The following is a 17184-nucleotide window of genomic DNA, read 5'->3' as shown; positions in this document are numbered from 1 at the left end:
CGGACATTTCAGTTATCATGTCGCCTTATATACTCGTACATTATTTCGTACTAACGTCCCTTTTGTCGTGAACGCTGCATTTCATGCATGCAGGTCCTCATCGACAGTTGGACAGACCCTCCCAGTAGACAGAGTCAAACATCAACTTAGTTGGTAAGCTCCACTTTCCTAGAGTTGCCAGGTCTAGACCTTGGAGTCCATTGTGTATATACAGGTTTGATGGGTAGATCGAGGCCCTATCCCGATCATGGTACAATTCAGTTATCTCTAGAGGCTTGTAGACAATCCTGTATAGTTTGTATATCAGTAGATGTTCATGGCGGCCTCGTCAGCCTCCACAGTTATATATATATATATGAGCTTTTGGGTATGTTTGGTATTGCTGTTTGTAGACGTTATTTTCAGATGATTCAAAATATGGCCTTATCGGCCTAAGTTGAGGGTTACCCCTCTAGAGTCCACAGTTACAGAGTGATACGCTCGGGCCGAGTATGGCACCGGGTACCGGCCATGCCTCCCCAGGTTCGGGGCGTGACATTTTAGATCTCTGGTGAAATACAAAATACACTTACACTGTATTTATATACCAATTTTCTGGCGTGAAAGGCAGTGGAGGAGAAGAGGCGGCTCTTTTTTCCTGCGTGAAAAGCATGGTAGAGGAATAAATTTCCAGCGAGACAAATGCACCAGATGTGAGATACAAAGAAGAAGAAGAAGTCATGGATTCCGGCATCTCCATAATATACAGATCTGGTGACGCCTCTAATCTTCCTCCTCCATTATTTTCGCCATTAGTAATAGATTGATCGCAACTTCGTGATTTCAGGTCTGGATCTGACGGTGGGTGACATCGGTGTTTAAGGATGATTCGTGGTGAAGTGAGGCAACTGTTTGGTTGGGCTCCGGTAGAGCTCCGCCAGAGAATATGACCGACGACGACTTTTCTGCTGCTACTGTTCGCTTTTTCTCCTTTTGTTTTTGCTGTCTCCGTCTGTCTCTCTCTTCTGTCACGGTGAAGAACTAGAAGGAGGAGAGAGATGGGGTGGTTGATGGCGGCGATGGAGTTGGACAGTGATTGGCCGAGGGAGAAGTAAGTGGGAAAAAGGAGAGAGAGTGAGGGAGAAAAAGAGAGGAGGTTGAGAGAAAAGATTGATACAGTAAAATAACTCTATGTATTTGGTATAACTATGATGAGTAATTGAAAATCATTGTACCTATGAAAAGTGATTAAATTAAATGGTAATTATTATCCATAAATAACTCTTAGAATTACCTATGACAGGTAAATTTTCCTTTAACCTAATTTGATGATGACTTTGAAAATAACATTGATAATAGTGAAATAAACTACTAGTAGTCTTTTAATTATGTTTGAGAAAATGTCATATTCAAGTCTAAATTCAAATGGTTAAACGAGTTATAAAAGATGTAAAAGTAGTAAAACTTCTTGAGTTTGTAAATATCGTTTTGAAAATGAAAATGTATGCAATATACATAGATGAGAAATTATTGTTTAGACTTATTGTTATCAAACATGTCTATAGATCATGAGCATTCAAATGTTTATAAAAGGAAAAACACTTGTGCTTGGTGATCTAAAAAGTCTGAATGCATGTGTTATTGGTATGTAAAGATGATCAAAATTATACTTTGAACATAAGATTACACCAATTTTATAGTTTGAATAAGCAATTATCCAAATATTTATCAATTTTAACGATATGTATACCCATATTCCCAATGTTTGAAGATGAAACTATCTAATCCATTAAATTAAAATTTCTTATTTGAACTGCTAGAATAATGTCTTCTACACGGAACAGAGCGTGATTCTCGCTATCTTAGAGCTCACCAAAAGACAAAGAAAATTTTTAGAAAATGAGAGATTGTTATAAATATATTATATTATGGATGTTTATTTAGTACTCTGTTGTAAATAATTTTCCTGAAGAAGCTTATCCATATGGGACTCCACCGTAAATATGTTTATCCATTTAGTACTCTATTGGAAATAAGCTTCCTGAAGAAGCTTATCACTTCGGTACCCGGTTATGGATAAACATTACCCTAGGTAGAAGATTATCCATACCGGGTATAATAAGCTTATCCATTCAGTACTCCGTTATGGATAAACATTGCTCTCAGTAGAAGATTATCCATATCTGGTATAGTAGCAGCTTACACAGCAGCTTGCAGTAGCAGCTTGCACAGCAGCTTACACAGTAGCTTCCTTTCTTCTATAAATAGAAGAAATTTCAGTTCATTATGTACATCAGTTTGAATTCGAATAATATATCAGTTTCTCTCTATACTTGTCTTTACTTTACAGTCTTTATTAACACGTTATCAGCACGAGACTCTGGCATCTCGAGCAAATACTTTGAAAGTATTAGAGGTAAGAACTTTCTTTTCCTAAATAATGTCAAATCTTTCTAAACTTGAATTTGTAGCCCTGGATATATCGGGCAAAAGCTACATGTCTTGGGTGCTTGATGCTGAAATTCATCTTGATGCGATGGGTCTGGCAGACACCATCAAGGATAAAAATCAGGCATCAAACCAAGACCGTGCCAAAACAATGATATTCCTACGCCATCACCTTGATGAGGGCCTGAAAATGGAATATCTCACTATTAAAGATCCAGTCATACTGTGGAATAATTTGAAAGATAGATATGACCACCTGAAGATGGTCGTTCTTCCACAGGCACGATATGATTGGACTCATCTAAGGCTACAAGATTTTAAATCTATCAGTGAGTATAATTCTGCTATGTTCAGAATTATTTCCCAATTGAAGTTATGTGGTGATAATATTACTGATCATGATATGTTGGAGAAAACTTTCACCACTTTTCATGCCTCGAATATGCTCCTGTAGCAGCAATATCGAGAGATGAGATTTAAAAAGTATTCTGAACTTATCTCACATCTTCTTATAGCAGAGCAACATAATGGGCTATTAATGAAAAATCATGAAAGTCGACCTATTGGTTCTTGTCCATTCCCTGAAGTGAATGAGACAAACTTCCACCAAGCTAAACGTGGAAGAGGTCGTGGCCCCAGTCGTGGTCATGGCCGTGGTCGGGAAGAAACCCCATGGTAATAATAATGCACCAAAGAAGCCTCCTCACCACCAGCAGTGGAAAAGGAAGGAACAAAAGCATGAAGCGGTACAAGCGCCAAATGCAGAAAATACATGCTATAGATGTGGAGGAAAAGGGCACTGGTCACGTACCTGCCGTACGCCAAAGCACCTGGTTGAGCTTTATCAAGCCTCCCTGAAGAAGACAGAGAAAAATGCTGAAGCAAATTTTATTTCTGAAGATAATTTAGACTTCATGCATTTGGATGTAGCTGATTACTTTGCACTACCAGAAGGAGAAACAAGTCATGTAACTGGTAGTGAATCTGTAGAAAAGTAAATATTTTAATTTTTGTTGTTTGTAATAGATAGTATGGTTATGTAATTATTGTACATAAATAAAAGTTATGCTTTGATAATGATGTTTACTATAATATATTTTATTTATATTATTTTGAAGAATATGGATAACCCTCAAATTATGTTTAGATCAAAGACAAATCATGAAGATATTTGTGTTACTGATAGTGGAACAACTCATGCCATATTCAACGATCAGAAATACTTTTCTTATTTGCATAAGGAAAAAGCAAATGTTTCAACAATTCCTGGTAATATAAGTTTGGTTGAAGGCTCCGGAAGAGCCATAATATTTTTGTTTAAGGGAACAAAACTTATTATAGACAATGCATTGTTCTCTTCCAAGTCCCGAAGAAACTTGTTGAGTTTTATAGATATCCGCCGAAATGGGTATCATGTTGAGACAATAGATGAAATGAACAGGGAATATCTTTGTATTACAAAGAATATTTCTGGCCAGAAATGCATTGTAGAAAAGTTACCAACTTTATCTTCTGGCTTATACTATTTAAAAATTAGTATAATTGAAGCACACTCTATCGTAAACCAGAAGTTTACGGATTCAAATACTTTTGTGCTTTGGCATGGCCGTTTGGGCCATCCCGGATCAATAATGATGAGACGAATTACTGAAAATTCGAGTGGGCATCCATTAAAGAACTTGAAGATTCTTACAAATGACGAATTTTCTTGTGATGCTTGTTATCAAGGAAAAATGATCACTAGACCATCACCAATGAAGGTTGGTATTGAATCCCCTGCCTTTTTAGAGCGTATACATGGGGATATATGTGGACCTATTCACCCACCAAGTGGGTTGTTTAGATATTTTATGGTCCTAATAGATGCATCTTCAAGATGGTCTCATGTGTGCCTACTATCATCTCGCAACCTGGCGTTTGCAAAGCTATTAGTCCAAATAATTCGATTAAGGGCACAATTCCCAGATTATCCTATAAAGGCTATTCGCCTTGATAATGCTGGAGAATTCTCATCTCAAGTTTTTGATGATTATTGTCTATCCGTTGGGATAAAAGTTGAACATTCTGTAGCTTATGTTCATACTCAAAATGGCCTTGCAGAATCATTTATTAAACGCCTGCAATTGATAGCAAGACCACTACTTATGAAAACAAAATTGCCCACTACTGCTTGGGGCCATGCTATCTTGCATGCAGCATCACTTATCCGTCTCATACCGACACATTATAATAAATATTCTCTGTCACAATTAGTTTTTGATCATGAACCAAATATTACCCATCTACGAATTTTCGGATGTGCTGTATATGTGCCAGTAGCACCACCACAACGTAGTAAGATGGGACCACAAAAAAGGATATGAATATATGTTGGGTTTAGATCACCCTCTATTATTCGCTATCTTGAACCATTAACAGGAGATTTATTTACTGCTCGATTTGCAGATTGTCGGTTTGATGAAACAAATTTTCCACAATTAGGGGGAGAGAAAAAGGAAATCAAAAGAGAAATTGTGTGGAAAATTTCATCATTATCTCACTTTGATCCCCGTACCCCTATATGTAATCAGGAGGTCCAGAAGATCATTCATTTACAGAATATAGCAAATCAAATGCCAGACGCATTTACTGATTTGAAAAGGATAACTAAGTCACATATCCCAGCAGAGAATGTGCCTATCCGAATTGATGTCCCAGTAGGACCATCTACTAGCATGAGAGATAGTGAACTTAAAGCACGCCTGAAGTGTGGTAGGCCTTTGGGTTCTAAGGATCGAAATCCTCGAAAAAGAAAATCGACAAATGATCAAAACGATACTATAAAGGGATCTCCTGAAGAGATCCAAAATTTGATTAGTTCTGAGATTCCTGAAGAAATTAATGAACCCGAAGCTCATGTGAGTGAGGAACTTTTAATAAGTTCGATCGGTGATGGGATTAATTTAAATCGATCTGAAATAGTGGTGGATAATATTTTTGCATATAATGTTGCACTTAATATTATGCAAGATAGTGAGGATCTTGAACCTCGATCTGTCGAAAAATGTCGACAAAGATCTGATTGGCCAAAATGGCAAGAGGCAATTCAATCGGAATTGAAGTCACTTGCTAAAAGAGAGGTCTTTGGACTAGTAGTCCAAACACCTGCTGGTATAAAACCAGTTGGTCATAAATGAGTTTTTGTGCGAAAAAGGAATGATAAAAATGAAGTTGAAAGATACAAAGCTCGCCTTGTTGCACAAGGATTCTCACAACGACCTGGAGTCGATTTTGATGAAACATATTCACCTGTTATGGATGCCATAACTTTTTGATATCTCATTAGTTTAGCGCTACATGAAAAGCTTGAAATACATCTAATGGATGTAGTTACAGCTTATCTGTACGGTTCACTTGATAATGAAATTTATATGAAAATCCCTGAAGGATTTAAAATGCCTGAAGCAAAATCTCAGGAAATGTATTCAATCAGATTACAAAGATCTTTGTACGGTTTAAAGCAATATGGGCGCATGTGGTATAATCGCCTTAGTGAATATTTGCTGAAAGAAGGTTACATAAATGATGTTATTTGTCCATGTATTTTTATAAAGAAAATGGCATCAGAATTTGTTATACTTGCTATTTATGTTGATGACATAAATCTTGTTGGAACTCCAGAAGAGCTCCAAAAGGCAATTGAATATCTTAAGAAAGAATTTGAGATAAAAGATCTTGGAAAGACAAAACTTTGTCTTGGTCTGCAAATTGAACATTTAGCAGACGAGATCTTTATCCATCAATCTGCCTATACAGAAAGGGTCTTAAAATGCTTGTACATGGACAAAGCGCACCCATTGAGTACACCAATGGTTGTTCGATCACTTGAAGTGAATAAAGATTTGTTCCGACCTCCAGAAGAGGACGAGGAACTCCTTGGTCCCGAAGTACCCTATCTCAGTGCAATTGGTGCACTAATGTATCTTGTTAATGCTACAAGGCCTGACATAGCATTTTCTGTTAATTTACTAGCAAGATATAGTTCTTCTCCTACACGGAGACATTGGAACGGGATTAAGCATATATTGCGATATTTAAAGGGAACTCTTAATATGGGTTTGTTTTATGCTAACAAAGATAGTGCAGACCTTGTTGGTTATGCAGATGCGGGTTATTTATCTGATCCCCATAAAGCTCGATCTCAAACCGGCTACGTATTTACATATGGAGGTACTATCATATCATGGCGCTCCACAAAGCAATCTATTGTTGCTACTTCTTCAAATCACGCTGAGATAATAGTTATTCATGAAGCAAGTAGGGAATGCGTATGGTTGAGATCAATAATTTATTTTATTCGAGAAAAATGTGGTTTGGAATGTGAGAAAAGACCCACAATTTTATACGAAGACAGTGCTGCATGCATAGCCCAATTGAAAGGAGGATTTATAAAAGGAGATAGAACGAAGCACATTTCACCAAAATTATTCTACACACACGATCTTCAGAAAAGTGGTGACATTGATGTGCAACAAATCCGTTCAAGTGATAATCTAGCAGATTTATTCACTAAATCTTTGCCAACTTCAACTTTTGAGAAGATGGTATACAAGATTGGAATGCGGAGACTCAAATATTTGAAACAAGGTTTTCATCAGGGGGAGTAAAATACGCGATGCACTCTTTTTCCCTTACTAAGGTTTTTTCCCATGGGGTTTTCCTTATAAGGTTTTTAATGAGGCACCTAGCAATGCGTATTACTAAATATGTGTACTCTTTTTCCTTCACTAGGATTTTTTTTCCCACGTGGTTTTTCCTAGTGAGGTTTTAATGAGACACATTATCTTTTAATGAACATCCAAGTGGGAGTGTTATAAATATATTATATTATGGATGTTCATTTAGTACTCCGTTGTAAATAATCTTCCTGAAGAAGCTTATCCATATGAGACTCCACCGTAAATATGTTTATCCATTTAGTACTCTATTGGAAATAAGCTTCCTGAAGAAGCTTATCACTTCGGTACCCGGTTATGGATAAACATTACCCTAGGTAGAAGATTATCCATACCGGGTATAATAAGCTTATCCATTCAGTACTCCGTTATGGATAAACATTGCTCTCAGTAGAAGATTATCCATATCTGGTATAGTAGCAGCTTACACAGCAGCTTGCAGTAGCAACTTCCTTTGTTCTATAAATAGAAGAGATTTCAGTTCATTATGTACATCAGCAGCTTGTAGTAGCAACTTACACAACAGCTTGCGTAGCAGCTTACACAACAGCTTCCTTTTTTTCTATAAATAGAAAAGATTTCAGTTCATTATGTACATCAGTTTGAATTTGAATAATATATCAGTTTCTCTCTATACTTGTCTTTACTTTACAGTCTTTATTTTATAACAGAGATAATATTAAGCTTTTTGGAGTAGCAATTGTCGTATACAATTCCTTTGGGCCCCTTGGCGGTCTTATCAATCTATAAAAATATGTATTTTCTTTTTTTGCCTTATTGAACGTCTCAACATAATTCATATTTATTTTCACTCAGTAAAAAAATTGGATATCTAAAATATATAAATGAAAAATTCCTCATTTGAATATTTCTATTGTAAACGACTTTGGCAACTACAGTTGCTTCCACAATGTCGTATATATGAATTTAACTTTTTAATTAATTAACTTACTTTGAGCCAACTTTAGAATACTCCTATTAAGAATGATGCACTTCTATTAACAAAGCATATGACTTTATACCTACATTTCCATCGCAATAAATCCCCTAAACAACACTTCTACTGTACTAATAATAAATGATATCAAGAAAGTGGATCTTCTGGTTGGACATGACTTTTTAATTTTGAATAAGTCATGTTGTTATCCATTAATTAGGATAAATTACACATTGTTACAACATCCATGGGAAACAATGTCGTGCAACACCTTTCTCCTTACGTATTTATAATTTGGAGTTAATAGCCCAAATATAGATAATGTTCGCAAAAAAACTGAAAAATAATGAAAGCCTGAAGAATTAACCAATCCTATAAATATTAATGGGAGTAATGACTTAATAAAATATTTATAAAGAAAAATAAGCAGTGGTCTAGAAGAGACGTGATTAAATTTACTCGTGGCATTGACTACGGCTCAAGGGTTGCCAAAAGGGCAAGAAGCTGAAATGCATTTGTGGAGCTAGATGCAACTTATAAGCTTTGGTCTTGTCAACAAGGCGCAACTTGATTAATGAATGTTTTGCACTAAATAAATGAAAGCTAGTAGAACCGTGTCATGCTAATAATGAATTGTTATTTAGACGGAAGTCCTTCGTACAAATAGGGGTGTACAAACCAAACCGATAACCCGTACCAACCCGAAAATCCGAGTCAACCTGGAAAAAAAACCCGACTAGTTGTTTGGTTTGACTCGGTTTGGTATTGGAAAATAAAACCCGACCACAATAGGGTTGGTTTGGTATTAACTAAAAAAAGTCAAATCGAAACCAAACCAACCCGACATTACATGTATACATATTTTATATATTAGATAGATAAAAATATTTATTAGAATGTAAGTTATAATTATTTCTTAATTTTTATTATAATTTCTTTATATAGCATAATATTTTAAATTGGTATTATAGCCCATGTAAATATTTGTTTTTGTTTGGCCCATAAAAGAATAATTGAGCCCAAACCAAAACCTAATCTTAAAAGCAGATAGATTGTCCAAAAGGTGTTCTGAAATACATAAACAATTGAAATCATCTTGCCTCTTCTCCAAAGGCAAAAAACCTACGCTCGTAAAGTTCTCATCGGTAAAGCTCTTTTGCTCTCATTTTACATGTTTTCTTTTAGTTGCATACATATACCTTGCTTTTTCCCAATTAACTAAGATGTGACAAGCTAGCTTCAAGTCCAAGTGGTTACATTGGTCCTTTATCAGAAGATCAAAGTAGAAGTAATGATACAGATATAAGGGAAACAAGTGAAAAAAGATGCTTAGCTTCTCAAGAATGTTGTTCCAATACCTTTAATTCATCCTAGTTGGATTCTTTTATAACAGCCTTAATTTTACTTTAGCCCCAAATTTATGATTGGGGTGAATCTAAAAACTCATATTCTGGACCCTCCCTGCTTTATGCTTTCAATATAACAACCCCCCCCCCATATTACCATATTAAAAAATATAGAAAAATTAGACAGTAATCCTGTTATTGCCCTAGAAGTTTCGCAATCCAGCTAATTCTGAACAATCTAGCCTTCTGTTTATATTGCTTAGTCCATGACCTCTATAAATATATTGAACCTTCTTTGGCTTCACTTCAACATAAAATGACCTCTATAAATATAGTCCAGTGATCTGTCATTTGCTGTCACAATGCGAAGGTAAATTCCATGAGTTAAATAGTAACTGGATATGTTCTATTTACAGGAACTCTTTCTAAGAATGGAAACTACAACTTCTGGAGCAGATGCTGAGGTGGTTGTCAATAATCCTTCGCCAGTGACAGCTCAAAAACAAAGTGCAGACACTCCTCATCGACGCACTCCTCCTAAGAAGCAAAAAAGAACGACTCCATCAGAAAAATCTAAATCTGGGAATAGTGACAGAGAGACGTCCGAGATTTGGAATCACTTCTCCAAATTTACTGCTAAAGAAGGTAAATGTAGGGCAAAATTCAATTATTGTCCTAAAACATTTGTTGCAGGTAGCAAGAATGGGACTACTGCATTATGGTCGCATTTAACTTCTACATGTCACAAATCTCCCTTTAGAGCCATTGATAAGAGACAATCAACATTAAAACCTATCAAGGAAGGGTGGCTAGAAGGTGGTTCGGGTGCTACTGAAAGGGTAGTGTATAATGTGGATGACATTAGAAGGGCGATTACCGAATTTGTAATTCTTGATGAGCAACCTTTTAGAGTTGTTGAAGGAGAAGGATTTAAGAAATTAATGGCTAAAGCCTTACCTAATTTCGAATTACCTTCTCGTGTAACTGTTGCTAGACATTGTTTGAGGATTTATCATGAAGAGAAGGAAAAAATTAAAAATCTTATTAAGAACCAACGCGTATGTCTCACTAGTGATACATGGACATCACTACAAAACTTAACTTATATGGTTGTTACTGCACATTGGATAGATGATCAATGGAATCTACAAAAGAAAATTTTGAACTTTTTTCCAACACCGGATCACAAAGGTGAGACTATTGCAAAGGGAATTGAAGCATGTTTATTTGGTTAGGGCATTGAGAACTTGTTTACATTGACTTTGGATAATGCAAGTGCTAATGATGTTGCCATTAAGCATTTGAAGTTGCGTATTGATGATTGGAAAGGGGCAATACTTGGAAATAAGTTTTTGCATGTTAGATGCAATGCTTATATTTTAAACTTGATTGTAAAAGATGGGTTAGATGAACAAATTGAGCCTATTACTCGTGTAAGAAATGCGGTAAAATATGTTAGGTCTTCTCCTTCAAGGTTTGCTTCTTTCAAGTCATTTGTTGAGAAAGCTAAGATAGATACTCATGGACTTGTAAGTCTTGATGTTGAAACAAGATGGAATTCCATATATATAATGTTAGATACAGCTCTAAAATTTGAAAAAGCCTTGACAAAAATGTATGTGGATGACCATAAGTATCAAAAGTATTGTCGAGAAATAAGCGCTTTAAGAGGAAATCCATCTGCAGACGACTGGAAGAATGTGAAAGCTTTTATCAAGTTTCTTAACATTTTCTATCAGACAACTTTAAAATTTTTAGGCAGTTTATATGCTACTTCAAACTCTTTCTTCCATGAATTTTTCAATCTTCGAAATGCTATTATAAAGCATACCAAAAGCGATGATCGTACTTTGAATGATATGGCAGGAAGAATGAAAAGTAAGCTTGAGAAATATTGGGGTAAGTTTGAGGATATGAATATGTTATTGCTTGTTGCTGTTGTGTTGGATCCTAGATACAAGATGAAGTATGTGAACTTCATTCTTACTGATGCATTTGGTTCTTTGTTGGGAAGATTGAAGTCCGAAGATGTGGTAAGCATTTTAACTCGCTTGTATGATAACTACAATGATTCTTTTTTGAGGCTTCTAGTGACAATATTGGAGGCGATACTAGTATGAGTGAAGTTGGTGATTTGTTGCAATCAAAGTGGGAGAAACTTTTGGAAGATGAGGGAAATATTAAAAAAAATCTGATCTTGAGATATATTTGATGGATGATGTGGTGAAAATCAAGGATTTTAATATCTTGGCATGGTGGAAAGTTTCATCTAGTAAATATCCAATTGTTTCAAAGATTGCAATGGATGTTCTTTCTATTCATATTTCTACTATTGCATCGGAGTCTGCTTTTAGTACAGGTGGTCGAATTTTAGATTCTTATAGGAGTTCTTTATCACCAAAAACAGTGGAAGCACTTATTTGTACTCAACAATGGATATGATCACCTTCCAAGGAATATAAGTTTGAAGACATGTTAGAGGAAGTCCAGAAAATTGAGCAAATTGAAGAAGGTAATAATTTATATTTAATTGTTAATGAGTATAGTTATTTTTTACATTAATTAATATTTAAATATGTTAATTGTTTCTTCTTCTTCTTTTCCAGAATATGTAGACTCACCTTTGAGGATTGATTAGAAGAATGATTAACTACAATTTGCTTCATGACTATTTTTGGAAGTGAGGTCATTATGCCTTTACAAGTATTTTGGAAACATGCTCCTCTGGTTGTAATATCTACTAAGATGCCCAACTTCTTAGAGTTTAATATATTCTCTTTTTGTTTATCTTTTAGGACTTTTGGGTGTAATGTCTACTCTTAAAAAGTTGGTGATAATTCTTATGTAGAGTGCAATATGATATGCAGTTTATATTTTTGGTGATAATTTTCTCATTCTGCCTACTTCCTAATGGCCAGATATTGTTTAAATCTAATTCAATTTTTCTCTTGACTTAGTAGAACTGATATGGAAATGTATGGAGTTGTAGCCTTCAGGAATAGTTCATTGGCTTGTTAATGTTTTATTAGAACACAGTGTGTTGACATATCAAGATCCAATACCTGATATATAGTATTTTTCTAATATTTACTGGAAAAAGACATCTGCATTGTGTAAGGAGTAATTTTTCCTTAACACCTATTGTCATTCATTATTTGGTTAACACAATAGCCACCATAGTTGTCATTCAAGTAGACTTGTTGTACTTAAGCAACATGTTACAACATGCTCATTCAAGAAAATGCCCCGTATAAGATTGATCCTGACCCCACAAGGTGTTATTGTCATGATCCTTCTTTGGTGTATAATTTTAGACTTTTATATTTGCATGGTCCTCCTGTTCTTTTTTGTACTCCAAGATATTTGGTGTATAATTTTAGACTTTTATATTTGCATGGTCCTCCTGTTCTTTTTTGTACTCCAAGATAGCTGCAGGAATTTATTAGAATTTTATGATGGCAGCTATATATAGTTTGGAGCACAAGTTTATCGGAACGAAAAACCTGAAAAACCCGAGAAAACCTGATATTGAAAAACCCGACTTTTGTTGGTTTGGTTTGATCTATAGATTTAAAAACCCGATATAATTGGTTTGGTTTGGTAATTGCAAAATCCGAACCAACCCGACTTATGTACACCCCTACGTACAAAGGCTCTATTTCTTGATGCAAGGCAAATTTATTGTAAATCATTCTTTGCCATTTACTGTAAAAACTTCAGGGCTTCCTCCTCGAAACCGAGTTCAATTGCTTATTATACCTAGAGCTTTCAAAATCCTTACACAATGCATAAGCTATAAAGTACATTGAGTCCAATATGAAGAAAAAAATGAATGTTTAAGAAAATCATGTTTGGTAAAACTTCTTTTAAATTTTTTACTTGCTCAATTTATGATACTTTATGTGATAATGCTGGTGTGCAAGGCGAGCTCAAACCAAAGGCTGCTAAAGTAATTCATCTGCAAGTCCACATACCTTATTGTATAATTAGCCTCTTGTATAGACATTTATACAAAGATCAACATACTAATATCGGGTATGCAAATGCAAAATGGGCTGGATCTCCACTCTGTCATTTAATTAATATGTTTTGGTTTCTTTGATTTGTGGAAACCTAATCTCTGCAAAAGACAGACACAGATTAAAAATTTGGTTGCCATATTGTAAAAGTTAGGGAAGCAATTACTTGAGGAATTAAAGTTCAAAGAGGTAATGCAGATAAAAATGTTTTGTGAAATAAAAGTTATCATGGAAACATGTTAAAACCCAAATTATTATCCAGAGCAAGAACAAAATAATAAAAGTTGGGAGGATTTCATTAAGCAGTACTAAATAACCAAAATCTTTGATCTAAAAGATCAAATAGTAAACGATACACTAACTTAACTCATCATCTCTGAACATTAAAAGCTACCAAAAGCCACATCCAGCAATAACCAGAGAAGACCAGACCCAGATATCACAGATTGCTTCCCAATGATCTTAAGCAGTAATAGATGGCTTAGAAGCTGCAGACAGTCTAGACCTCTTCTTAGCCAGACTCTCACTGCGCCTTTCTCTTTGCTCCTTCAACCTAGTAGCTAAAAGCTTCTGGTACTCAGCTGCTTCTGACTTAGCCTTGGCAATTCTCTTCTTCTTGTCTGCAATTCTTGCTCTCTTCCTCTGGAGAGTCAATGGTGTTACCAGCCTCTGGATCTTAGGAGCCTTGCTAGCCTTTTTCCCTGTCACCATAAAGCACCATAATTAACATTTAGGAGCGGCAAACAGGCAGGTCGGGTCGGATATGGTTTGGGACCGGATAAATTATCCGACCCGACCCATATTTAACACGGATAAAAAAACGGGTTAACCGGTGGATAATATCCATGACTTCTTGCATATGAACTTTTGGAAGAGTTCTTAGTCTCCCTAACTCGAGGAACTACCAATTTGAGGCTTTACAAATGTAAAAGTTAGACTCATTGATTATCCATTGGTTACCCATTGGTTATCCATTTTCTAAATGGATAATACGATTCTTATCCATATTTGACCCGTTTTTAAAAAGTTCATTATCCAACTCGTTTTTTAGTGGATAATATGGGTGGTTAGCTATTTTCTTTTAACCAATTTGCCATAACATTCAAAGCAAAGGTTGAAGAGCATATTAACTTCCAACATTGACCAACTCTGATCAGCATAAGAAAAATTCAAGTATATTTATCAGTAGAAAACTAACCAGTTTTGGTCGTGAAATTCCGACGGTAGGTATTGACATACTTCCTGACATCATCTTCCTTGGAAAGGTTGAAGAGCTTCCTAATCTTGGAAGCCCTTTTGGGTCCTCTCATCCTTGGTTTCTCAGTGTCTGTCAGTCCAGGCAGATCATTCTCACCCTTTTTCACAATAACTAAATTCAGAACAGAAAGATCAGGACTAACAATGCATCCACGGACAGACTTCCTTCTGCGCTCCCCATTTCGCCTACCATAGCCCCGGAAACAAGGAGTACCTGTTTAATTGAACATAATTTGACACTTACAACATCAGCTACACACAACAAATATATACAATACACATGCGCCATTAAGCACCTTCTTGCAGCTTTACACATACCTCTGTACAGCAGCAGACGAACTCGGCCTGGAGTCAACACTCCCTGCTTCATTGGGAAACCTTGCTTGTCACATCCTCCCATAATCTTAAAAACATATCCCTTGAACTCCTGTCAATTGTTACACATAACATTGTTAAAAGAAAGTTGACTAGATGGAACGGTTACAACATGAAACCACAAGTAAACAGAAACCTACGTCTCCCAAAGCATCTCCAGCAACCTCCTGGGAGATCCTTTTGTCAAAGAAAGCCCGGCTGCATAGCAAGAATCAAGCATCATTAATCAACAGTACTTACACATGCACTCTTACATGTCACTTAACAATAATGAAATATTAGGACCTCCACGTAAATCAACCAGCATATATACATCACCATGCAACATTCAAAAGCATCATATAATCAAGTAAAGTATTTACCACATTAAATGTTATCTTACTTTCATCAATAAAAAGATAAGCGTCGAAAATTTTCCCACTACAACATTGTATGCACATATAAAGACCTTCGTGGAATTACTAGATATCTAATGACGGGCCTATGAAGGGAAACTTATGAAACAATTAACCAAACACCAGCTTTCAAACATAAAGCATTAGTTTCTAGCAATGGTCGTAATTCCAAACAGATGCAAAGATAGAAGATAGCAGTAAGGGATTGTTTGTTCCACGGACAAGTAACTGGATTAAAACAAAATGAATAATAATTACTTCATTGTTTAAATTCCTATTGAATATTTGGTTATGCGTATCAACTCGAGATACCTGGACATGTTCAGCTTTAAATTGGACATATATTTGTTACCAAAAATTACTCTAGTGCCCTTAAATTAATTTATCCAATTTTATTAGTTCGATTATCATATGTGATTATAACAATTGTCGTAAAAATAATTAATTTCCCAATTTTAATCATCTCAGATAGAAAATACATTAAAAGGAACAAATCCTATAAATATGAAATCTCATTTTCACCTCTCATAGTTCTTAGGAATCAATACCATAAATTTTATTAGAAACAACTGAGAGATAGCAAGCAAATAAGTAGAAATGTAGAAGACATTCAACCAAATAACCACTATGAGGTAAGAGATCAAAACTGCATTCCGCATGTAATTTTTTTCATAGGCGGTAACCTAAACAAATAAACTCTTAACTCCAGAGCCCCAAATTATTCACCTTACCGCACAGTTTGATAATTGTAGACTTTTCATTAATAGCCGAAAACAATTTGAGTTTAATTATTCACATGTATAAAACCAAAGTATGTTAAAGTGAGCAAGCAAAGAAAATCTGACAACAGCAAAGACTACTACGCCTCAGTCTCAGACAATTTAGGGTCGGTTATATGAATTCTCACCGACCACACTACTCCATTTAAACTAATCTCGTGACATATAATGCAAATACAAAATAAAAAGTAACAAGTTCTGTAGAATTTCTAAACGTATAAATATAACTTACAGTTTCTGGTCATCGTCGATCTCGAGCTTCTTCTGGCATCCAGTAGTCGGATTTGCAATGTTGAACTGCAAAACAAAAGAACAAATCAATTCATGTTGAACGAAATGAATAATGTAATACATAAATTATAGGCTTGTTCAGCTACCTTCATTTTCGGTCGAACTCAGTGGAAGCCGCCAAGCTGACAATGAAACTCTCAAATTTTACGCTGAGCTCCTCTCTCTCTTTCTCTCTTGGTTAGGGTTTAGGAGAAGATATATTTTATATCCAGGCTTTTACTAGGTCAGCTACTAATGGGCCTTGGGTCCATTGTAATTTGTACAGAACTTAAAAGGGATTGGGCTTTTCTGTAAGCATAAGCCTTATTCATATATACTTTCAAGAAGGCCGAATATAATGAGGACAATCTGTTTCAAGAATATAGAAAGTGAAAATTTTCACTCGTATTTTAAATTTGTTTTCTAAAAGGTCTTGTGTACTTAGGTCTTTTATTCTGCCCAAGTTAGAAAGGAAAAATCCGCAATAAGTTATAAGCATTTGAATAATTGAAAGCAAGATTATGAGGATATGCGATTGCAACTTATAGCACGTCGTAGCGTTAGTCGAGGGCTGAAGGAATTGAGCTAAGATCTAGGATTGTGCAACGCGAACTAGGTCTCTGCATGGATGCACAATCAAAGGATTGAAGGAACGAAAGTAAAG

The 17184-nt window shown here is 35.5% G+C and overlaps 1 protein-coding gene across 1 annotated transcript; it reads right to left on the bottom strand.

Annotated features, from left to right (window-relative positions):
• Positions 1-13719: 13719 nt before the first annotated feature.
• LOC107813350 (small ribosomal subunit protein eS6-like) lies at positions 13720-16765 on the bottom strand. The gene is made up of 6 exons (XM_016638608.2): positions 16628-16765; positions 16483-16547; positions 15217-15274; positions 15020-15128; positions 14643-14915; positions 13720-14145 (listed from the first exon to the last, which is right to left on the bottom strand). The coding sequence occupies exons 1-6, from the start codon at positions 16631-16633 to the stop codon at positions 13907-13909; spliced, it is 750 nt and encodes a 249-aa protein (XP_016494094.1). The 5' UTR covers positions 16634-16765; the 3' UTR covers positions 13720-13906.
• Between the last annotated feature and the right edge of the window lie 419 nt (positions 16766-17184).

This window comes from Nicotiana tabacum, chromosome 20, assembly GCF_000715075.1.
Source record: "Nicotiana tabacum cultivar K326 chromosome 20, ASM71507v2, whole genome shotgun sequence".
In the NCBI taxonomy this organism is placed as follows: Eukaryota; Viridiplantae; Streptophyta; class Magnoliopsida; order Solanales; family Solanaceae; genus Nicotiana; species Nicotiana tabacum.
This window is presented reverse-complemented; position numbering and strand designations above follow the sequence as displayed.

Bases quoted from the DNA above. Each gene is read 5' to 3' on its own strand.
- LOC107813350 (XM_016638608.2), bottom strand. The intron at 15,275-16,482 runs GTAAGTTATATT...CTTGCTATGCAG, and splicing joins ATCGACGATGACCAGAAACT to CCGGGCTTTCTTTGACAAAA. The intron at 14,146-14,642 runs GTTAGTTTTCTA...TTATGGTGACAG, and splicing joins GAATTTCACGACCAAAACTG to GGAAAAAGGCTAGCAAGGCT.